Source organism: Bombyx mandarina, chromosome 10 (assembly GCF_030267445.1).
Source record: "Bombyx mandarina strain Sakado chromosome 10, ASM3026744v2".
Classification (NCBI taxonomy): Eukaryota; Metazoa; Arthropoda; class Insecta; order Lepidoptera; family Bombycidae; genus Bombyx; species Bombyx mandarina.
In genome coordinates, this window is record NC_143217.1 from 8706637 (window position 1) to 8731770 (window position 25134).

A 25134-nucleotide genomic window follows, 5' to 3' on the forward strand; every position below is an offset into this window, starting at 1 on the left:
CACATTCGCGTACTTTCGCAGATGATAAACGGTTAGTAAGCCAATTACTATTAGTTTGAACTTGAAGAAACATGAAACTAAATTATCAAAAGAATTCACAAAGGTTCGAATTCCTGCCAAAGTCTCGTCTTAAACCTACCATTTCTTGAAAATGATGGAACTAGACTAATTAATGTTTCGGTTAGTAAATCAATAAAATAAGGTTGTTTCATAAACGTTATAATTTATTAAAAAATATATAATGATATACAAAACTCTGTGAATATACGTAGACAGGCACACACAATATAATTATTACGGCTGTGTGCTATTTAAAAATAAGCGTAATCTGTAACTTGTCCACCGCTAAGGAAACTTCCACGCGTGTAAATTTCCAGTCCGGTTTAGAATAGGATTGTCTATGAACTCCATGGTTGAGCTGTCCGAAGGTTTGTTCAGTTCAAGTATTTGTAGCACGTTCGGTTGCGGCGCTTCGAGCAGCCAAACTCCGGGGACGTAGAGAGTGACCTGGGGGCCGACTCCGGGCCAGTACCGTCCTAGATTGTGACCGTTCACCCAAACGTAGCCCTGAACAAGAACGAGTTAAATTCAAATGAAACCTGCATGTATCTTTGATCTATAATAATCTTAGATCTGCACTTGGTGTCAGGAGACCGCTTCCGAAAACGAAGAGACATACAATAGTACTAATGACATTTTTGATGATGGCACGAAAAAAAATCGATCCTAATTAAAAAATAAAACATATTTTTAAAATGTTTTATTAGCATTATTTACGCTCCATCGTGTTAGTACAGTTAATGAAATGATAGTTTCTTATAAAATAAATTACTTTACTATAAAAAAAAAACCAGCAATGAAACACAAAATCAAAAACAGCTGATGCTCGGATCAATGAACGCCCGGGCACGGCGTTTCTTTTACACGCTCACCGGCGCGGCGCTGATACCGCGCTCCCCAGAATTTACTTTGTTTACTATTGTCTGTCTTCGTTTTCGGAAGCGGTCTTCTAACACTCAGTATATATTAATAGACAACACTAAAGCATTAAAATATAATGTTTTTTTTTTCTTCGAATTGTCATAAAATTGACGTAAATGAATCTCACAATAGTCTCAGTACAATAGTTTGAATAGTAACGACTTCAGGTTGTCTTGCGAGTCCGCCTGACGCTTCTCATTTCTGTTGAGAAGCATTCGTGCGTCCGATTTGAGGCAGTGAACTCTCCTGCCTATTACAATATCAGAAACAGACACGTCATTCCATTTTGTTGTTTTGTACCCAAGATCGCCATTTACTTACCTTATCCCATCCCGTAGTATCCAAAAACGTATCCAATGGTTTTTGACCCTCTGGTAACACAAATGTACCCTCATAAAACGTTGGGCCTTGGGTAACTTCGCTCACGGAAGAGTTAAACTGAACCGTCTCTAGCGGATATCCAGTAATACTCCATTTGCCTCCAAGAACTTTATTGTTGTAAATAACTTCACTTAAAATTCCCTGCCAAGAAAAACATGATTAAAAACTAGTCGCAATAATATTTTTTCTTTTAATAAATTAATTTTAATAACTAGTTTTTAAATCAGTAGTATTAAATTACTGTTTTGCTAACGGTCCTCGATACGTGTGCAAATATGTACATATTAAATCGGGCGTCGTGAAGTTGATGGAAATTACGTTCAAAGACTCCGTTGCCTAGATATATAGACGAAGACTAAGCTGGTAAATGCATGTTAAAAAAAACATTTTGAGTAATCAGGATGATCTGAAGTCGTCGTGGCCTAAAGGATAAAACGTCCGGCGTACCCGTATGTAGCGATGCGACTGTGCCGGTGTTCGAATCCCGTGTGTCTTCTACAATAATAAAAATCAAAGCCCACAAACAATTTTAGGAGTAAAGGTTTAAACGGTATTTTTGCAACTTTACATTCACCCCTCGAATTATAATCTGCGTTCATTTCATGGTTCCAAGCAACGGCAACGGCGACCAAATTTTTCTGTTCAATAACTTAAAAGCTAATGTCCACGTCTCTCATGCGCTCTAATATGGCTATGGTAGCCTATCTTGTTCTTAAACGTGCGCAAACAGAAGCTACACGTTAAGAACATCACCCACGAAATTGTAAAAAATCCAAGTGACACGCAGACGCATTTATATTATGGGCTCCAATAATCACTTAACACCAGATATGCCGTAATAGCAAAAATAGTTACTTTTCCCCTTACAAACGCAAATATCCCTAGTTAACTTACCTTACGGTCGTGTAGTAGCGTGCCGTAATTAATACGGCCTTGGTTCTCGACTAGGAGGGACAGCTTACTGCCGGCCGTCGAACTTATACGCAAATGGTACTTCTTGTGCATCCGACTCAATACGCCTTGTGGTTTCTGTTAAGAGGAAATATTATATTATACTTAGGTTAACAGTAATTAGGAATACTGACGACATTCCGTGGTGTTCGTATTAAAAACTTTTTTAAAATTTATTTACAAGAAATTACTGACTCCGAAAACGTCATTATGCCTGTTGTACATATGTAAATCTTGGGTGATGCTTAACAAAAATCCCTCTGAAAAAATTAAGCTTCGCAAATTTACATCAACTATGTCATGCCTTTCTATAAATACATTAAGTTTACAGGCGAATCTTTCTTTAGAGTTTTTGATTAATTATACTAGTCTTCCTCTATGAAATTAAATAAAATTTTTTGAATTTTTTGAATTTTTGAAATATTTTATGTGTATTATATTGGTTCGTCTGATTTTTTAAAAATTATAACCTATAAAGTTAGATTAAAGGCAGTTCCCATATTTTTTATTGGTAACACCAGAGCTCTTTATAGATAAGTAAATAAAAAAAAAAAACGTTTGGCAACTAGAAATGAAAGAGAAAATGTTACATGTCTAATTTGTCTTTGCCTATTTATGTTCATGAAAACATTTATATGTGGCGACTCACCCCATCCACAAAGACGAAGACCAGGTCACGCGGCTTGTTGAGGACAAGGACCCCCTCGGTTTCGTTGAGCGTCGTCTCGTATAAAACCAAGCCGCTTCTTTGCCTCAGCTCTTCGAAAGTCGGCAAAGTTCCGCCCGACACGTCTTCGTATCTCTTCCCCAAGTCGCAGCGACCCTTCGGGGACATGATACTGAGTTTCGCTGCGACGGGCACGGCACCGTACCGACCTTTAGGGCTGGGCTGTGGCGGCTCAATTTTCTCATCCACGAAATTCAACTGTAAACAATGTTTGAAAACCAATTGAAACACATTAAGCATTGGCTTTTCTTTTTCCTACCTATGCTGATAACCTTGAGAGGCTATATTATCAGCGTTGCCCTATCGTGTAGGTGAGCTTTCGGAGCTCAAACCGAAAGTGTTGCTAACAATGGCCCTCCCGAGGGGGAGGGTGACGGGAGAGATGTGCTTCGCACTAAGCACTTCACTATCCCCCTTTGCCTTTTCATGAGTTCTATCTCATGCGAGGTTTGGACTTTGGTTGTTGAACGACAGGAGGTTTTAGTCGGTTCGATTCCGACATACTCCGCCCGCCATCCCTAGTGGAGGGCGGAAGGCCGGCGATTTCCTGAACAAAAAAAAAACACTGGCACACATATAGGTGAGCTTGGCACTCGAGACGAGTTCGGCGAGGACGGTGTCCGGGAACCGTAGTGATAGTAATGTACGTTTGTATAAATTTATTATTAATTTTTTATGTGTAAAATAGTAAAACTATCATTATATTCTTGATATATATGTATTTAAATATATAGTCTTATTTTAATTGATAGGTACACCGCGGTTAATTTCTTTCCTTCTTATATATCTCACCTGCACCTGTTGCTTGTCTTGAAAAGTTCGGTTTCAGTTTTTTTTTTTTTTTTGCTTAGATGTGTGGACGAGCTTACAGCCCATTACCCCCTTTGTGTTAAGTGGTTACTGGAGCCCATAGACATCTACAACGTAAATGCGCCACGCACCTTGAGATATAAGTTCTAAGGTCTCAGTATAGTTACAACGACTGCGCCACCCTTCAAACCGAAACGCATTACTGCTTCACGGCTGAAATAGGCAGGGAGGTAGTACCTACCCGTGCGGACTCACAAGAGGTCCTACCACCAGTAGACCAGTGATAAGTCCGCCCATTTTAATTTTGCATTTGTGTTGATTCAATATTGACGTAACAATAAAGCACATTGCTGTTTGTTAATGTGTATTCTATTCTAGACTATTTTTTATGGTTATTCCCATTATGAAGTAAAATTGGACAAAGTATATATTTATTATTTATTTTATTTATTTATTTATTTATTTATTTATTTATTTGGGAAACAAACAGTACAATACAAAACATACAATATTTAAAAAAAAATAGCTAAAACAATAACCAAATATGTTTCCACAATCAAAATCACATATAAGTAGACAGTGAACAAGAAGAGAAATTTAGAAATTTAAATTACAAAAAAACAAAAGCAACACAAAACGCACATATCATTTTATACATTAACTCACACTATAAAACTACAATACTTATCGGGCCAAATCACCCTATAAACACTCCAAAACAGCTTTTCTATATGCTACAAGTGACAAGCAAAAAATATCAGCATTGGAGAACTTAGCATCATACAACCTACAAGATCTACGGACAAAAGAGTTAGAAGCATATTTCGTTCGAGCCGTGGACATGTGGAAGGTCTGTTTAGAACGCGCGGAAATACGACTACATTTAAATGAAATTTTGGAAAGAAGATAGCTAGAATCAATCTCGTTATTTATTATTTTATATAAAAACATTTGATCCCTCAGTAGCCTACGATCGACTAGAGAGACAAATTCTGTCGGTTCTGGAGAGTTAAAGCGACGACAATGGTATAAAAGATGCTTAAAAAACTTTTTTTGGACTCTTTCTAGTCGCTGAATATAAATATTATATTGGGAGTTCCATGTGACGGAGCCATATTCCAATATAGACCGTACAAAACTGTTGTACAACAGAATCAAAGTAGATGGTCTTTTAAAGTCTTTACCAACTCTAAGTATGAAGCCTAACATTCGAAAAGCCTTATTTACTATTTCATTAACATGAAAATCAAAAATCAAACTGGAATCCAAATAAATACCCAAATCACGAACAACTGTGGTGCGTACCAAAGTTTGACCATTAATAGAATAGTCATACAAGATATTCGATCTTCCACGTGAGAATGTTATAATAGTACACTTATTAGTATTCACTGTGAGTAAGTTATTTTGACAGTAAACAAATAAGTTGTTCAAATCATCCTGTAATTCCAAACAGTCGTTTAAGGACTTTATAACTTTATATACTTTTTTGTCATCAGCATACATAATGAATTTGGATTTCCTGAAAACATTCGCAACGTCATTGACATATATATTAAATAACATAGGACCGAGATGAGAGCCCTGGGGAACTCCCGAGGGAACAGGTGCAAATGATGAACAAAAACCATTGAAAGTCACAGCCTGACTGCGATCTCTAACATAAGACTCAAGCCATCGCAGCAAATCACCGTGGACCCCAAGTCCATGCAATTTCTCAATCAAAATGTCAAAATTTATTCGATCGAACGCTTTGGAATAATCCGTGTACACCACATCAACCTGATGACCATCCTCCATGGAGCTCAATACATAATCCAAAAACTCACAGAGGTTTGTCTCAGTAGATCTATGGCTTATAAAACCATGTTGTTGCTCTATAATATGAGGCCTAATCAATGGAAATAAAAAATCGTAAACTATACGTTCAAACATCTTAGGGATGGCACAAATTTTAGAAATTGGTCTGTAGTTAGCTATGTTATGTTTATCACCGCTCTTAAAGACTGGCACCACGAACGACCGCTTCCAAATACGGGGCATAACACCAGTTGATAATGAGTGATTAAAAAGAAGATGCAAAGGGTAACACAGCTGAGCGTAACATTGTCGCAAAAAAACAGGCGGAATACCATCCGGACCAGCACCCTTGGAAATATCAAGATTTATTAAATATTGCTTGACTTTACCCACCGAAATAAAAAATGAAGAAATATCTACACAGTTAAGGTTGTAAGAAGCAGGGGTATAACTTAACGATGATGCTGACTGTGTATTGTTAGTTAAAAAGGCAGAACCAAAATGAACATTAAATAAATTACATATTTCAGAACCATCAGATGAGCACCTATCATTTAAGAACAATTCGTTAGGAAAATCCCCAGCACTCCTCTTGGATTTAACAAATCTCCAAAATTGCTTACTGCACTTCAAGATATCATCCTCACACTTTGTTATGTGTGCATTGTAACAGCAAATTTTTAAGGCTTTTTGTCTTTCACGAAGAACAGAAAAACTTGAATAGTCGGCCAATCGACCATAACATTTCCATTTCCTGTGAAATTTTCTTTTTTCTTTAATCAACTTGATTAAAGCAGAGGAGTACCAGTAAGGGAAATTGGAGTTACCTCTTACGACCTTCACAGGCACATTATCAGAAATAATCTTGTTTAAGATTTCATGAAACTTACCCACGGCCATGTCGACATCTAAATTCATAAAAGATTGTTTCCAATCAATTTTCGAAAGTTCCTCGTTAATAATAGAGTAGTCACTTTTATGGAAAAGCAATATGGACGGGCCAGGAGAACGTAGGGGTCTCACGTCTAACCCCTCAATCTGAATATCTAAGGCTGGATGATGATCATCCTCAGATACAAGAGGAAGGGACGAACGAACAACCTTACAAGCACAATTACTTATTACTAAATCTAAGCATCTTTTATTTATATTAGAAATCGAATTAAATTGTTTAAAACTATTAAAAGCTAAAAAATTAGAAAGACCAAAGACAAGTGAGTCCCACCGATCACCATTCAAGAGTCTAGCAGGTCCATCAACACCGATCAGCTCCCAAGAAGCATTCCTTATATTGAAATCGCCGACGCACAAAAATTCGTCACCGGGATTAGTAATAATTGTGTCAGAAATATCCTCAAAAAAACCAATTTCATCTTCAAACTGAGAGGAACATTGAGGAAAATAGCAACAGTAAAGATGGAGTAGTTTACTAACGTTATTGTGCTTAATATTTATTTTTATCGAAATAATATCAGCTGATCGGTTTCTGTTGGAAGGGAGACAGGTTAAATTAAAAACGGTAATTCCTCTACGCACAGCAATAAGTACCCCGCCACCCAAAGAATCATTTCGAGAGTTATAGTTCCGATCGCAACGGTAAACAACAAAACGCTCATCAAACAACTCCGAGTCATAAATACCCGGCATTAACCATGTCTCACTAAGACATAATATATCATTATCACATAAAATAATGTTTCTATAAAACAAATTAGTTTTACTACGTAAACCACGAACGTTCTGGTAAAAAATCTTTAAATTAGCCATTAGAGAGAGAGAGAAAAAATAGATCATATAAATAATTAACCAACAGTATTAATAGTCCACGGCTCAAACCACAGCATAATAATTGACATGTCAATACATAAGTACCTACACATACGAGATTAAAGATCTCAACATTAATCAAACACCCATCCCAGGAGTAAAAGTTCCAAACGAACAATATACAAAATTCTCCAATGCTAAACAATAAGTATTTTGCTATATCATAACAAGCCTTACATAATAATGTTATTAAAATAGTTAAAAAAACATGTAAAAGTTTCTCAAAAAACTGAAATAGTCCGATCATCAACTTTTGAAAAGAAAAAAACAAAATTATGATATATTTTACATTACAAAAAATAGCATGTGCTTTAAAAACAATGAATATAATAATAAGGAAAACACCTATATAATTTTTTTTAAATCATCTTGGGAAGCAATCACGACTGGCGGACTAACATCGTTTTTTCGCACCAGTATAGTACAATTACGTACCCACACGTATTTATAAAATTTTTCCTTGGCTAAATTTTTTACGTTTTTTAACAAAAGTTTATTATTTTTCGTGAGGTGGTCATTAAAATAAAGCCTAGATGAATCATGTGGGAATCCAATATCAGAAGATTTCAATTCCTTCAATCTCCGCAATTTAGCCAACATGTCATCCTTCCTATATCGGGATACAAATCTAAGAATAACTGGCTTTGATTTGCTACTGCTTCTGTCCATCGGCGCAACCCTTGTAACAAAATCGACGTCTATCTGAGGATTCAAGGCAAAACCCGCCTTCTCGGCAATTTTCGAGACCAATTCTATTAGATTTTCGCCTTTCCTTTCGGGGATACCCAGAATTTCTATATTAGATCTCCTGCTCCACTGCTCTTTTAAGTTGAATTGAGAATCAATGGATTGCATTCTTGAATCCAGTATACTGAGCTCGTTTTTGAGAGTTGGAATAACTTTCAGATGGTCATTAAACTCAAGAAATCTATTTGATATGGCTTCATACTTGTCGCTAATGAAGGAGACACTATCACGAAGAGTTGAGATTTCACTCTTGAGTTCAAGAATAGTGTCCCTGAAACAAGCAACAGCTTCCTGGACTTCCGCGCGCACTATACTCCTGACCTGTTCCAAAGGGACAACCTGTAATTCAGGTCCCTCACGTTCCCTGGATCCAGTACGCAACGGTCTCATCGTAACATTGGATGTATCAGGCGCTCGAGCTCTCACATTGCCTCGGACAGGAGTGTCATCATTAACAGTGCGTGATCTAGTCGCACAATTAAGACATATCCATGTAGACTTAAATTCTGAATCCGGCGTCCAATCCTTTTTTGCAGGAAGAACACAGCCGATATGATAATAATTTCTACACACTGTACACACCAAGGTTGACTTCTTATTGTCACGAGTATTGACCACTTTATTACAGCAGGTGTACTCCATAATAAATTATAAATTACGAGATGAGATTCAAAGTAATATGAAGGCAATGTATAATTTAGCAGGTTAGTTCAGTTAATTGTTGGAGCAATTATATAAAATAGTTACCTGTTTCAATGTTTCTCTGATGGCAAAATATTTTGGGGTAGGGTCGCCGGCTTCGGACAGGGGAGCGTCGTAGTCGTACGAGGTTATGTCGGGCTGGTACGTTCCATCGAAATTCGCTCCTAAAATTTATTAAATTTATTGTTAAATACAGGTGCAGGGAGTATTAACACATACTAATATAGAAGCGAAACTTCTTTAGACGCGTTGTAAGTAAAATTTAACTCGAGACGGATTCGTTACGGCTAGAGAGAAAAGATACAATTTACATAGAGCGAGAGTGAGAAAATAGACACATCGTCTCGCGAACAACTCGACCGTAGAGAGGGAGAGGACAAAGCGAGCTAGGTCGTTTCTCTTATACACAGCATTCCTTATTACAAGAGAAATTTTATTTTAGGACGAAAAACAATACTACACACCGCAAAAGAAGTTTAACTTCTTTCATGTGCACCAAGTTGTATGCGAACCATTTTTATAAATGGAAAAAATTGCGTGGGGTTACTCAATCACGCAGAACAATTTTAACAGATTTGAGTCAAATTTCTAACAAGGCCCGGACAACACATTTTTATATTAATATCGACGGTTAAAAATACGATACCGTCTATACAAACAGATCTAGCAATTGACTATTAGTTTACGTACGAGAGCGTACTTTCTGAATACTATTTTTATTAAAGTTATAAAGCGAGTGAAACCGCGGTACACGTCCATCAACACGAATACTGACCTGATGTGAACTCAAAATTACTTCCACCAAAGAATACATAAAAATTGACGTGTATTTTATTAACAATCATGTTACGCAATGTGAGCACAATGTCGTTGGTGCTGACGCGCGCCATACGCTCGCCCCAGTGCGTCAGCCAGCCCGGGTAGAACTCGGAGTTCATGAGCGGCCCGGGAGCCGGCCTCAGGTGAAACAGGCTGTCGAACTGCTCCGTTGCTGTGAAAACAAGACGTAAGACCAACTAACTCTCGAATTGAACTCTGTAGTTAGTGCGAGTTTTTTTAACGTTCTCGATAGCGTAAAAGTTAACTCGAATTTGTATGGAGTTGGAACGTTTGCCGCTAGGGGCGCCGTTATCGGCACGCGGACATCATAACGTGGCGAAAACGAGCACGAAGATGAAACTGTCCGAGGTCCGTTGTAAACCCAAAAATGTATTTTTAATTCTTTTTACATACAATAACATACGACATAACACAATAATTAAAACTACTTTTATGGTGTTATCTCTTGTTTTCTATTGTCATAATTTCATTTCAAATTCTTCGAATTCTTTAGTGTTACAGATCTATCGTCTGTGACCACGAAACGTCGGAAATGATATAATCACAATTTAAAAAAAAAGTGTGTGTGTCCGCTCCGACGCACGACTGGAGTTTACTGGATATAAAAAATTAAACGAAACAATACGAGAAATAGTTCTATATTACGACAACACGATACACTACAGATTATTAACAAATTAACGAGACACAAAACAAACGACTAACAAATATATGAAAATACAATAATGAGAGAAACGCGTGATCAGTACGAGGCTTTGTGGCGGACTGCCGGCGCATGTACTAGCATGTCACACGAAATGCGCATAACGCATTTCGTGTGACATGCTAGTACGATTTTGGTCCCCATAATTTTCATACCCCGGGCCTATATATGTAAATCGATTCTAAAGGAGTAAACTCCAAAAAACATGTGTTTAAACAGTAAAAATAGTTTTCTGTCTAGAACTCGCGAAAATCGAACCCCCGCCCTGCCTATTTCTGCCATGAAGCAGTAATGCGTTTCGGTTTCGGTTATTATTTCACTAGTTCGTCAATTCGTAATATATTAGGTTTTAAATTCAGTACAGTGTGCTTAGTGCGAGTTTTTTAACGTCCTCGATAGCGTAAAAGTTAACTCAAATTTGTATGGAGTTGGAACGTTTGCCTACGTTCGCCGCTAGGGGCGGTGTTAACTTTTACGCTATCGAGAACGTTAAAAAACCCGCACTAAGCACACTGAACTCACGTTGTGATGTAACGCCGAAGTCGATGGTGGCGTGCACTCCTGGGATCATGCCGGCGCCGACTAGGCTCGGTCCATCTGTGGTGTATAGCAAAGCCTTATCCCCGACGTGGGCGCTTATCAGATCCCGCATCTTTTCCTTGTATGCTAGGTCGCTATCATAACTGCCGTATTCGTTCTCCACCTAAATGAAATTGGTCACGCTGATTATTTCAAAAAAAACAACATTTGAGCGTTCGAGAAATACCGTAGAGCAGGTGTAGCCAACTTGATTAGAACCAAGATCTACTGTCTATTGACGAAACACTCTGCGAACTACCAATGACATTTCTTGAAATTTAATGAAACAATGTAGTTCAGTATACAAATAAGTAGTATATTTTCATTTATTAAAAAAATAAAATAAACCTGAAACTATATAATAAGAGAGAACTATTGTGTTGAAGAGAGGATAAATAATGTGACGTAATGGTCATTAACAAATGGTACAAGATGAAGATGATGCGTGCAACAATTGGTGATTAAGTTGCGCAGTCTGGTCTATGTATTTATATTTTTTGTCTTGCCACAATCGACTGAACTAATAGCCACGATCAACTGGTCGATCGCGATCTACCGGTTGGCCACCCCTGCCGTAGAAATAAGTTCATCCCACGGCAGCCATTTTAAGTGGTAGGGATGAATTGCATTCTGATGCCAGATCGTGCGATGGTAAAAAGCTGACAGGTTCATTAACTTTGCTTATTTAGTTTCGCTAAACATGAAGGTCGTTGCTAATCAGCAGTAGAGAAACAACTCTGGCCAATCCGGTTAGCAACATCACTGGTCTGGACTGATCACGGATTAAATACGTCACGTTTCTTGGCATTTAATTAGCATATTTCAAAATTCAAAATAAACATCGTTCACCTGTACTAAGATAATAGGTCCACCATTTCCGAATAACAAATGTGAGACTTGTTCGAATAGTTTCTTCAACCATATGTCGCTCTCCGCGATGAAATCTGGAAGATGCAGAGTAAATATTTCACTACCGCTTTCCTATACTATTTTATAAAATACTAGCTGACTCGGCAGACTTGGTAGTGCCTCAATCGATAAATAAAAGACCTAAACTTTTGTATAAAATAAACTTAAAACAAACAAAAGGAATCCGTCCGACGGGGGACACATCAAAGGAAAACAAAATTGTTATTTTTATTTAATTCCGAGCATTTTCATATTAATCTACCTTTTAAACCTTCTCTGGACTTCCACAAATAATTCAAGATCAAAATTAGCCAAATCGGTCCAGCCGTTCTCGAGTTTTAGCGAGACTAACGAACAGCAATTCATTTATATATATATATAGATAATAGATATTAATTCAAAGTTTTTTTTGTTACCTTTGTCGGTTGTACGAAGTTTTATATTCGGATACTTTCCGAGTAGCCAATACGGCAATCCTCCCTAAAACATGCAAGTCACTTAAATATATGAATGTAGCACATTAAATACGCAACGCATCACTTATTGGGTACATACTCGTATTATGTACATTCACTAGTTGTAGATTAATGAAAAACTTGTCCGTCCAAGCTTAAGACGTGTAAGTCGGTTGCTTCCTAATTCACTTTCTATGTCTACGGGAAGTGATTATACTCTTATCTATTTACAATGATCCGTAATATACTTTCTCTCGTAATTTTATAATTACAACTACATATAGGGATTATAATAACTTGATTTCGTTTTGTTTGTAAAGCGGTAAAACGATGAACAAACCACTATACCAGGGCCCTTACAATTGTTTGTTGATATAAGAACGTTTCAAAATTAAATAAAAATATAGTTAGGACTTAATTAATTTATCACGTGAATTCACAAAAACGTGGTAGGTACCTTTTTTTTAAGCGCCTTTTTATAAAAAGTTTATATTCTAATACTATTTTAATATTCACTTTTATAAACGATACAGTAATGCCGGAATTGGCAATGGAGCACCGAAAAGAAAAACGATCGAAAATGTGCCACTTGGTTTTGCTATTCTTAAAGGCTGAAGAAGAATCAGATTAGTTCTTTGGAGGAAGTGGAAGAAAGTATTACCCCCACGAGCAACACAATCGTCCCCATTTTTAGATATGCGATTTCCGATTTGAAAGAAACATTATGATTTCTATCTAAAGCGTCAAGGTTTTGATGTACCAACATATGGGGTGCGGTAAATATTTAACTACTCTCCAGTCAACCTTCGAAGGTTAACGCTAGTAAAATGCCACTTGTCTGGCTTCCCAGGTAGATTGCTAACATATCTATAGAAGAGTATATCAGTACATAGCAGGCGGCGCTAGTAGCAACGCGAGTAAGGCCTTTTATAATTTCACAAAAGGCCGTCAGTATGGGTAATATTGATTGCCACTGTGCCAATGTATTAATTAACAAAGCAATCCTTCTAAAACTCTTCACTGTGACATCGGAACTGCAGCATGTTTCATTAAACTTTTTAAACATATAAAGTTCTTAAATAGTATTGGCCATCTAAGTTTGATAATTCTAAGCGGCTAATTTTAACACAGCGCATTTAAAAATAAACTACTTACTAAATCTCTTTCAGCACAGATGTAGGGACCAACCCTTAGTAGAACGTGCAAGCCTACTTCGGCCGCTGTCTGAACAAATCTCACCAAGTCACGATCTCCTTCGAAATTATACTGTCTCTCCTCGGGTTCATGGTAACTCCATTCTACGTACCTAATTAAATATTTTTCTTGTCGATAAACAGTTGAATTGTACATAAATAAGTAAATAAATAAAGTCTATTAATTTATCTATGATACTTAATATGGTGACTAGAAGCTTTCTGTCGGTTTAATGTAAAATTTATTTTGTTAATTCCGATGTTTCGTAGTTTAGCATATATATTATATGTACATACTTAATACGTAAGCTGTCAGGTATACTCTTATCAAATGACGCGATGCCATCAAATCTTCTGGTAGATACAAATTTTTGTAAGTAATATCTAGTATAAGAAAACTGACAAAATTTTACAGTTTTTAAACTAACTGATGTTAGAGCGTGAGATCCCTATACTATGAGAACTAGAGACTAAGAAAAACTATATTAGATACATACTCATCTATGTACCTTTAGATATATTATACATTTAATATACACAAGACATAGAAGAAACAATCTTGAACGTCATACGAAAGTATGCTTGATGTGAGAATCAAACCCATAACCACAAGAACAGAGGTCAAGGGTGTCAATTACAGTGTCACTGAATTTGTGAATTTAATATCCTGGTTTATAGATTTCAATTTAAGATGTGGCCCCTTGTGGTGGTAAAAAAACATAAGGCATGCTTACGTAGCAACTGTGTTGAGACCAGCGGCTTTGAACTTATGCAGTCGGTCACGCCAATACACTGCAGGGACCCTGAAGTAGTGCAATGACCCTGATATGATGTGTAGAGGCTTCCCGTCTATCATAAACTTGTCTCCAACGATGCTTATGTTGTGTCCTTTCATCTAAAATGGTATATTAACTTATAATTTTTAAAAAAACTAACCCAATTTTTACCATATTGAATAAATTGAAAATTTATATAATGAAAAAAGATCTTAGGATATTTTGAATTATTTAATAATATTAAGTGTTGCAGCGATAACAGCATCGTTATGATTGTAAAGTGAATTTACTTCATATTCCCGCATGTTGGGACCATTCAAAGAGCAAGAACCTGTTGGTCAGCAGTTAAAGCGTGACTCCCTTTGCCTATTTTTTATTAAAAGGTTGTTGTGCCAACTGTCAAATTTCCAGTCCCTTCAAAAAGTGCTTCAAAATGAAAATCATAGATAGATAGAAGATTTTCCAGCCACAAACCTATGAGACAGATAGTTATGATTTTTCAAAAAGCAAAGCAACTATGTAACGTATTATGGTCGGTACGGTAATTGTTTGTTATTTCTTTGAATTTCAAAACTGATTTTACTATCCGACTGTTAAGGATATGAACAATTCAGAATAGCTCGGTTATTGATTTTGTTGTGCCCCTACCTCTGTTTTTGTTCAAATTTTATCATTTGTTTATTGAATGTTTTGTTTTAAATACATTTGTATTTTTTTCATCAATACGGACACAACACGATAAAAATACGAGTAATTATGGAATATGACTTCCATCACAGTAGCAATGCCGCACAATCGGCTTGCAACATTAATTATACAACGTGAATGGAATGAACACTACAAACGAACGCAGGGCATGTTAGTGCTTTGAAGTTTGAACCGTAGATTATACACTTAATGTTTGAACGCTTCCGACATGGAATTTTTTTTCTAAAAAATGACCCTCAACAATAACGAATTAAATGCCATACCGTAAGCTGATGATAGGTACTCTACCTCTGAGATAGCAGCAGCTTTCAACATTCGCGTCAAAACAATATTGGCCCATTTGCCTCAAATTGGCAAGGTTTAAACTTGATAAGTGGTTGCCACACACACTGAGTGATGGCCAGCATCACATGCCTTGTGTTGACAGACACAGAAACTAAGGAATTTTGAACTGTATTTTCACTTTCTTTGGAAAATAGATTGTTTGATAGTCAAAAGTGGTCATCAGGTTGGATAGACCCTGATTCAGCACTTAGGCAATGCCCTAAATGAAAACTTACCTCTCAGAAGTTATGGTTACTGTTTGTGCTGGTATAATTCATCACAGCTTTTTACCAAATGCTACCAGAATTACTGTGGATGTGCACTGTGAGGAAATGAACACAATGTTGGAGAAACTTCTGCTAGCCTTGGTTAATTGATTTTCCTCTCTGCTCCTGAACAACATCACAGACAGATGTGTACTTTTTCAAGGTTTCCTACCCGAGAGGCAGTGCAAAATGCCTTTAATGAGTTTGATATCTCCTGTAGACCTGACTTCCTTAAGAAAGCCATTGAACAACTACCTCTACACTGGTAGAGGTGCTTCAATACCATGGGTGCAAATTTTGGTTGATAAAAAAAAGTATTTAGTTCCATTCTTATAGTTTCAAGGTAAAATTCCTAATATATGGGGTCTTCAGAATATGTTGACACTGGTTTCCAATGTTTGTACAATTATTTGGGCACTGGGTCTGCAGTATTTAGCCAGTAACCTGTTTACTTACACATTGTTACACCTTTAAGTTGCATATTACTTATTATACAAAATGTGGGCAGCTAGACCAATTGACTGTATGATTTTCTTTAATTATAAAAAAAATCAGTACCTACTCAGGTGTGTTGTCTTATCAATAATTCCTGTAATCGTTAGATTGCCATTTAATGTGATGTTTGTTTCATATAGATAAATTCTGAGATAGTAAACTTTTTACTGAAATAAAATTCAGTATTAAATGTAGCTTAAATATGTCATAGGAGTATTTCTGCGAACACATCTAGCCATATGCTGTTGTATGCCTGGACGAAGACACGGTTTTTTGCACTTTTTTGCCACGTACCATTCTGCTTTGGAATGAATTTCCCACCATAATGTTTCCTCAGCACTATTCGTGTCCTTGGGATCCATGAGCAAGTGAACCGAATGCTCATAAATTATTGAGTCTACTAGAAAATAACTCTCTTGAAAATAAATTTAAGCCAGACCAGATCTCTTAAATTTAGATTTATTTACTCTTACGTTAGGACGTGGAAGTGCTTCTTAAAATTACAGAATCCAGGCTTCTTCCTCGTTGTTGCCCTGATAAATAAATGCCTAATTCAATTTTATTAGTTCGTTCAGAGGGCAAGAAGTTATAATTTAACTTTATATTTGTAAACTTACAGAGTTCATAATATTTTATTAAAAAAAAAATGTATCACGCTACACTTGAAGAAAAATAATTCAACATATTTTTTACTACTAGTATAAAAATATTCGAATAGTAGGAACCTACTACCCGAAATAATTTAATTTGTTTTTTTTATTTACTAGGTTGATTGATGTAAACTTGGATAAGTAGTGGACACTACGTATTCAATTGAACAAGCAAACGGCACGAACCCGTACAGCCAAGTAGTTTTTTGAAAAGTTGAAACCACTGATTAATATATTTTTGGTCTTTGTTACGTATGAAAATTAAAATGCAGTGGAATTAAATGAAGTTGTAATATCTGATATTGATTAAGGGATGAAATGAGTTAATGTCCCAGTATAAGGGTGCGAGTTAGTTAAGACTTCAAGTGACTTGGAATAAAACCCGGGAAACCACAACGAGCAATTTTTTTTAATTTCCTCGCTCTGTATTGGCTGGGCTTTAACTACTGTAATTTCATTCCAAATGTTTAATGGTTCACTATTATGTTACCTTTAGTTTAAGTTTCACAAAATAGTTTACATGTAACTTCACTGCTCGCATTCCAGCCAAAATTGGTTGACGACAATGCTGCCACCTCGCAGAATACGAAAATATTCCACAGTAAAACTTTTCTGTTGCTGAGTTGGATGGACGCATACTGCTTCAGCTCACAAAACTGCTTACCATCAGAAAATTATTTGTGTATTTTTTTAATTGTTTTTATTGCTTAAGTGGGTGGACAAGCTCATAGCCCACCAGATGTTAAGTGGTTACTGGAGCCCATATACATCTACAACGTAAATGCCGCCGCCCACCTTGAGATATAAATTCTAAGGTCTCAGTATAGTTACAACGGCTACTCCACCCTTGAAACCAAAACGCGTTACTGCTTCACGGCATAAATAGGTAGGGTGGTGGTACCTACCCGTGCGAACTTACAAGACTTCCTATCACCAGTAATTACGCTAATTATAATTTTGCGGGTTTAATTTTTATTATACGATGCTATTCCTTCACCATGGAAGTCAATTGGAACATTTGATAAGTACGTATTTCATAAGAAAAATTGGTACTTGCCTGCGGGATTTGAACACCGGTGCATCGCTCGATACGAAGGCACCGGACGTCTTATCCTTTAAGCCACGACAACTTTTATAAAGTACAAGCGGATTGCTCCGGTTCCGCTCGGGTCTTTAACAAAAATTTCAACGATATTTGACGTTGTTTTATTTTTTTAAATAAAATAACACTTCTTGCGGCATAACTGTAATAGTTAGACATATGCTATCGCGACACTTTTTGTAATTAATAATGTGTTCTACGAAGTTGTAGTACATTATTCTATGTTACTCGGGAATAGTTTAGCTTCTAAACAGTGAAAGAATTATTCAAATCGGTTCAGTAGTTTCGGAGCTTATTCAATACAAACAAACAAACAAATCTTTCCTCTTTATAATATTAGTATAGACTAGTATAGATTAATTGATGGCTAATAATAACTTTATATGCATGAATGCGGGCTGGATGGTAGAAATTACTTTTATAATGTTTATAGGCCCCAGCAACCACTTTTTTACACAACCAGGCAAAAAAATCTCTAAAAAAATTATTTATACAAGGTAAGCTGTGAGCTCGTTCAAATACCTACACAAATAAAAATATAAATAAAAATATCAGCAAATTACAATGACAGAAAACACTCCCTACGTATGCCTCACATTAAATGGTTTTATACCTCATCAAAATTCAACGGATGCCTTTCACTTTCATTTCATATAAACTGAAGCACGACAGAATATGTACGGTAGGCAGCGGCTTGGCTCTGCCCCTGGCATTGCTGACGTCCATGAGCGACGGTAGCCACTCACCATCAGGTGGGCCGTATGCTTGTCTGTCTATACGGCAATTTAAAAAAAACATACATATGTATATTATGTTTCCTGTCGGATAATGTTCGAAGTCCATTAAAAGAGTATTAGTGTTAGTGCTACTATGAAATCAAACAATATTCTTAGAGCATTATTCAAAAATATTAAATAAGTTATAATTTTACAATACTACGTAAATATTGAAATCTTCTCCTCCAACCCAACCAAATCAAACCTTTTTAATCTACGAATGTTCAAAAGAGTCTATGTAATTAAATATTCTTAAACATAAAATCTTCAAAAAAAAAACAGAATACCCTCAATACTCCTGTATTCGTAAACTAGCAACACCCATTTATATGCCAACGCTTTTTTGCTGGAACACGCATAAAACTTTGCTGTAACAAGTTCACAGCACGCACGTAGCTTATGAAGTGGCGGCTTACCTAGTGACCGACAAATAAAATTTGAATGATGCCATCCACACATTAAATAGAGATATGGTACTAAAATGCAGGAATATGAAATAAATTTAACATAAAAATTAAATTAAGCTGTAGGTCTGCCGTTTAACTTGGATGTGGCGAAATGGAAAATAGTTAGTGTGGTCGCGTTATACATTAAAGAAACTGGACTTTGTACGGGAGTACAAGTGCTACATTATCATCGCATTAATAGGCCCCTTAAACGTTTTCTCTTGGCTTCATTGTATGTCCATGCTCCGCGCCGCTATAGGTTTACTGACCACGTGTATTTTTAAGCTATTGCATAGCTTTTATCGCGGGCTTTGAGCGCGTTGAAACGCGTTACTGCTTCACAGCAGAAATTGGCGTGCGGACTCACAAGAGGTCCTACTACCATTATGCAAATCATAATTTTGCGGGTTTGATTTTTATTACACGATGTTATTTCCTTCACCGTGGAAGTCAATCGTGAACATTTGTTAAGTATGTATTTCATTAGTAAAATTGGTACTTGCCTGCGGGATTTGAACACCGGTGCATCGCTAGATGTGAATGCACTGGAAGTCTTATCCTTTAGGCCACGACGACTTTAAGATTTAGAGTTGTGTTAGAGCTCCAGTATCATTAAATTTTAATTATTTACTGAAAACAAGTTCGATGTTCTCATGCGATTTTGGCTCTCGTGTTTGATTATTATAGTCAATTAATTCATCATCCACTAAATTTTCTGAACTTGCTATTTATTCTACCGAAGTATGAGTAAAGTGTGAACACTATAATGATGACTTTTTAATTTCCCCGTCAGTTTTTCGGAATATCGTAGGAATACCATCCCTCTCGCACTTAGCCTTTATTTGTTTACTTAAAACAAAGATATCTGCATTTTGAGTACCGAAAATGATAACACGAATTTCTTACATTGATTCATAAAATACTTGATTTTTAAATAGTAACAACAACATTATATAATAGTAACATATCATATTTTAATTTACCGACCTAAATTATTTTGCTGATATGATCGATTTCTAATTTGTTATTTAAATATTTAATTTATAAACGACAACATAATGATTAATATTATCAATGCCAGTAACGTGAGATTCAACCAGATGCTAATTTCAAAAAAATATAAGAATGATTGTACATAGTATAAAATGCTTCATTCATGAAGCGAGGTCATGAGGCCATGTAATAAAATAGATTGTTATATCTTTTTTTATTTTTTATTGCTAAAATGGGTAGTACAATTTTTATTACACAATGTTTACCTTTCACAATGGAAGTCGTTCGTGAGGAATTTTTAAGTACCTATTTCATCAGAAAATTTGTACCTGCCTGCGGAATTCGAACACCGGCACAGTCTCATCGCTAGATACGACTACACCGGGCGTCTTATCTCGTAGGCCACGACAACTTCGAACTTTTCGAATTATTAACAACATAAACAATGGTTATTGTTCTAATCATATTTAGTGGAAGTTTTTGGCAGGCTGCCAATAAACACTGCAGTTATAAACAAAAAACATAAATTGATTGATGAGCAATCTCAAAACACTTTTTTTGGTATGATCAGAAATGATCCGAAACTAGAAACAGATAAAAAAGGCGGATGAAAAACGGATAATTATCTTAAATTACCTTGAACTCGTTTGAAAGTTTATTTTGATGATCTTCATTTGTCACTCGGATAACCACGGGCGCATAATCTTCTAAGGAATACGTTTGTCCAAGAAAACACAGTAATGCAAATGTTGCAATTAAGAGAGTCATTTTGAAAAATATCTGGAACAAGCAGAGTGAGTACAAGGCATAATGTACGAATGGTTGTGCTTAATGAAATTAAAATTATTTGAAAATAATAATTATGTGAGCGAGTAGTGACTAAATCGTGGTTCGGTGATATTAATATGCATCGTATTGTTGCTATTCGAAATACTATGCATAATATACTATTAATATATACTACTAATATATACTACTAATAATTATATACTATTAACTGCAATTGAGCTGTTCAGGATATGAATTACATCTGAATTTACTATACAATTTATCTTCTTATCGCGAGAAAGTCACTTTCTCCTAATCCATAGTTCAATTAATTTCTGAAACGTAATCATGTAGAATATTTTTTGGCTGCAATACAATACTTTTACTAACTTTGTAGAAAAAAAGATAACGTTAGAATCTTAAGCATTGAAATATTTTAATTTTACTTGTGGTACGGCGTATTGTACCTACATCCCCAATACTCATGCGCATTTCGGCCGCGAAGTAGCCAGTGCTTAGTGCGAGTTTTTTAACGTTCTCGATAGCGTAAAAGTTAACCCAATTTTGTATACAGTTGGAACAGCGCCCGTAGCGGCAAACGTAGGCAAACTATCCCGTTCCATACAAGTATGAGCTAACTTTTACGCTATCGAGAACGTTAAAAAACTCGCAGCATACTGATTTGAAGGTTTATACGATCGTTATACTGTGCAATTAAGATTTAAAACTTATTTCTCAAGCTGGATCAGGACATTGTTACGTCTGTGGATTCTCGTTATCTCTTAACACCAAGTCGGTTATGAGTTCGTTAACCCATGCAATTCATAATCAAAATATCTTCGCCGTTTCGAGCCGTTCGGTTTGTCGATAATCCCATTCTCACCGATAGTTTGGAACCTTGGGTCTGCGAAGGGACTTCGGTTCCCTCTGTATTTTGTGCCGTATGTTCCATGGGGAGTAAGTACTCTGAGGAAATATTTGAGATGATACAATCATCTCGTTTTTACCATCGCACCGCCGGTCAACCGATTAGTATTCATTCATACTACCTGTAGCCACTGCGTTTATCCACAGTGCGTTTCCAGCGATATTTTTTGCCACGTTACTAGCCGGCTTTGGAATGAGCTTCCCTCGACTTTATTTGGCTCCACGGGCTTGGCTCTGCCCCTGGTATTGCTGACGTCCATGAGCGATGGTAACCACTCACCATCAGGTGGTCTGTATCCACGTCTGCCTACACGGGCAATAAATTAATAAAAAATGGTAAATTATTAAACCAACAGGCGTTATAGCTGTTCTGCCATATATCGAAAAGCTGCGCTGAACAGGCAAGCTTGCGTCCGTTCGACTATATCAGACTCTCATCACGTCATTTCGAACTACTGATATTAGTAGTAGTGTAGTAGTATATTAGTAATATTAGTAGTAGTAGTTGCAAATATGGACGAAAGTTAACTAGGTATTGTTATTTGTTTATTGCCTTCGAATGCAGACGAAGTTACGTTCCACCCGACGGAAAGAGGTCACTATTACCCAAGTCATTAGTAATGCCAAAGGCAAAGCCCCAACATTTGCCTATCGAAAAGCTTTATTACCTTAGAATTATCACGCTATAAAAAGAAAATACATTTTGGGCCAACCTACGAATAAATAATATTTATAAATAATATTTATTCGTATATAATCGTAATAAATAATATTTATTCGTAGGGACCTACGAATGAATCATGCGTTTTGCTTCGTAGAGTTTCCGGTTAATCCAGTTGTACTTTATATTTTTTCGATTTTTTTGATGAACCTTCGGCCGTTCTGGGGACTTTTGATTCGCGATTCACCCAGTCCTCGGAGACTGCGTGAATCGCGACCGTGAACGCCTCGCATTCCACTTGATACAGGTGCTGACGGAGCATGGCTACTGCTGGAAGTAGTTGCACCGGATCAGAGGGACAAAGGAGCTTAGTCTCTTCGACTGCCCCGCTAGCGTCCCCAACAAATAGGCGGAAGTTCGGCTATTATTACCTACTGACCCAGAATAAAAAAGTTTATCGCAATATTTAGGTACGTTTCGACGTGTATGATCTTCGATTTATATCACGTAGCGTTAGGCTGGTCTACCTTTCAACGCCAATTAAAAATAATTAAATAATGAAGCACTTTTTCATGCTGTAGACTTTTCTTTATCATGTGCATATATTAAACATCCCGTTGCTTCATACTAAGTGGCTTATGGCAGGAAAGCTTATAATTCGGTCATGTTCGGTCGGAATGTCTAAATAATACATATACATAGGTACAATGACATTGTAGGTCATTGTTCCTATATGTATTATTTAGAAATTCTTCTAAGTCTGCCGTTTGTAGTTAAATACTACGAGTATATTGTACATAATTTTTTTTATTTGTATATTTTTATTTAAAATAAACCATAAAACACTAAGTAATTTATAATGTTATTATATGTATAACAATATGATATATTACGAGTATTATGTACAGCTGTTTCTTGTGATTTATTTTTTATAAACAATTACTCAGACGGACGTACTGGAACCTGTTTATTTTATTTATCAAGATGATTTTTACTGGTGGTAGGACCTCTTGTGAGTCCGCGCGGGTAGGTACCACCGCCCTGTCTATTTCTGCCGTGAAGCAGTAATGCGTTTCGGTTTGAAGGGCGAGGCAGCCGTTGTAACTATACTGAGACCTTAGAACTTATATCTCAAGGTGGGTGGCGCGTTTACGTTGTAGATGTCTATGGGCTCCAGTAACCACTTAACACCAGGTGGGCGGTGAGCTCGTCCACCAATCTAAGCAATAAAAAAAAAAGAGTAAATGAGATCATACGAAGCTTTGAATATCGTAACGGGAATGCCGCCTATTCACTTGAAGAGAAAAGTTTCGACCGCGTAACCACTTAACACCAGGTGATTCGCGAGCCCGATCGGTAATCTATAGCAAAAAAATAATAACATTTCGAAAATATAAATTGTAAATAGCTTAAGAAGCAACGAAATCGTATTGTGAATTTAAAAATGCAAACAGCGTATTCCTCACCAATTCCTCGACGCACGATGACGACCCCCGTTGACCAGACAACGGAGCGGTAGTGAACTGTCTTGACCCGGAGAAACAATCACTCGCAAGCGCCTCAACTAGTAGGTAGGTTATTGGAACGCGGCTACACTCGCGTATTTTACTAACAAAACACAATCATTACAACGTTTAAGAATTACTACACCAAGGTCCACGACCGCTCGACTCGGCTCTCCCGCTAATACTCGTATACAGATTATATACTAGTCGCCTGTTGCATAGTTTCAAGCCTGTGACTAAGCATTAAACAGGTAAACAACACACGATTTGTGAATTATACTTTGATAAAATTTATGATTTCATTCAAAATATTATAGTTTTGTATGTAAATTAGAAGTCGCTCAATCTAAATTTGGCTAAAAGTTATTCATAGAATCAAGGAAATAAACTCACTCACCAGCGCGGCAACGACCATAATTATTACTTAAACAGGAATTACTTTGTAATTTATTTTTTACTGTAATTAATTACTTTGATGTACAATACTCAGGATCAGTTAGGCTACACGATATTTTAATTTAAAAGTTATATAGTTATCTTGTTTGATGAGTGATTACCTACTTAATATAACACAGCCATTAGTATAACACAACATTGTAATTAATCTTATCAGAATCGAAACTTCGTAAACATAACAGTCATTTTTAAATAATTACTTTTATTGAATATCTACGTTTTCATAGATTTGTAGCTAAGGTTTAGCTTGAAGAATCAAACTAGCGGTATGGAACTTTACTGTTGTCGTAATAACTCGTAATGTAAGTTGAGTTACAGCAAAATTGAATAGTAAATTCGATTAAAAACAGGATAGAATAATTTTAAAGAATAGAGTTTTTTTGGGTCAGGAGGAAATCGCCGGTCTTCACTCCACTGGGAATGTCGGAGTCGAACCGAATAAAAACCTCCTATTGCTCAACAACTCACGTCCGAACCTTGCAATGCGAGCACATCTCTCCCATCACCCTCCCCTACGGGACGCCGGACCGGCGGTCGCCGACGCCACGACCAGCCCTCTCGGTCGGCAGGTTATCCGAAGCCCGCCTAGATTGCGCCGGTTAGAATAGGTTATCGCACGGAATACCCCGCTGGGTTAGAACCAGCGTTGGTCGAGGATAGCAGGCCATCCATCACC

The 25134-nt window shown here is 36.6% G+C and overlaps 2 protein-coding genes across 7 annotated transcripts; both read right to left on the reverse strand.

Annotated features, from left to right (window-relative positions):
- Positions 1-206: 206 nt before the first annotated feature.
- LOC114246506 (beta-galactosidase) lies at positions 207-24504 on the reverse strand. Of its 6 annotated transcripts, XM_089730566.1 has the most exons (14): positions 24400-24504; positions 23964-24105; positions 20778-20921; positions 14340-14500; positions 13568-13718; positions 12374-12437; positions 11898-11992; positions 10992-11172; positions 9702-9917; positions 8972-9090; positions 2963-3238; positions 2257-2391; positions 1303-1503; positions 207-567 (listed from the first exon to the last, which is right to left on the reverse strand). In XM_089730566.1, exons 3-14 carry the CDS (start codon positions 20907-20909, stop codon positions 346-348), a joined length of 1953 nt encoding a protein of 650 aa, XP_089586692.1. In that variant the 5' UTR covers positions 20910-20921; positions 23964-24105; positions 24400-24504; the 3' UTR covers positions 207-345. The 6 variants fall into 6 exon arrangements, with proteins under 6 accessions (XP_089586692.1, XP_028034850.2, XP_089586693.1 ...); XM_028179049.2 differs by lacking the exon at positions 24400-24504 and having other exon boundaries at positions 23964-24194; XM_089730567.1 differs by lacking the exons at positions 20778-20921; positions 24400-24504 and having other exon boundaries at positions 23964-24195.
- On the reverse strand, positions 6655-8924 carry LOC149502212 (uncharacterized). The gene has a single exon (XM_089730570.1). The coding sequence runs from the start codon at positions 8864-8866 to the stop codon at positions 7823-7825; it is 1044 nt and encodes a 347-aa protein (XP_089586696.1). The 5' UTR covers positions 8867-8924; the 3' UTR covers positions 6655-7822.
- Positions 24505-25134: the final 630 nt, after the last annotated feature.

What these genes read in the sequence shown, in the direction of transcription:
- LOC149502212 (XM_089730570.1), bottom strand. Translation starts at nt 8,866, where the DNA reads ATGGAGTACACCTGCTGTAATAAAGTGGTCAATACTCGTGACAATAAG.
- LOC114246506 (XM_089730566.1), bottom strand. Translation starts at nt 20,909, where the DNA reads ATGACTCTCTTAATTGCAACATTTGCATTACTGTGTTTTCTTGGACAA. An exon ending in AACTTTCAAACGAGTTCAAG is followed by an intron (nt 14,501 to 20,777) that starts GTAATTTAAGAT and finishes ATACCATTTTAG; the next exon opens with ATGAAAGGACACAACATAAG. An exon ending in GGTCTCAACACAGTTGCTAC is followed by an intron (nt 13,719 to 14,339) that starts GTAAGCATGCCT and finishes ATATTTAATTAG; the next exon opens with GTACGTAGAATGGAGTTACC.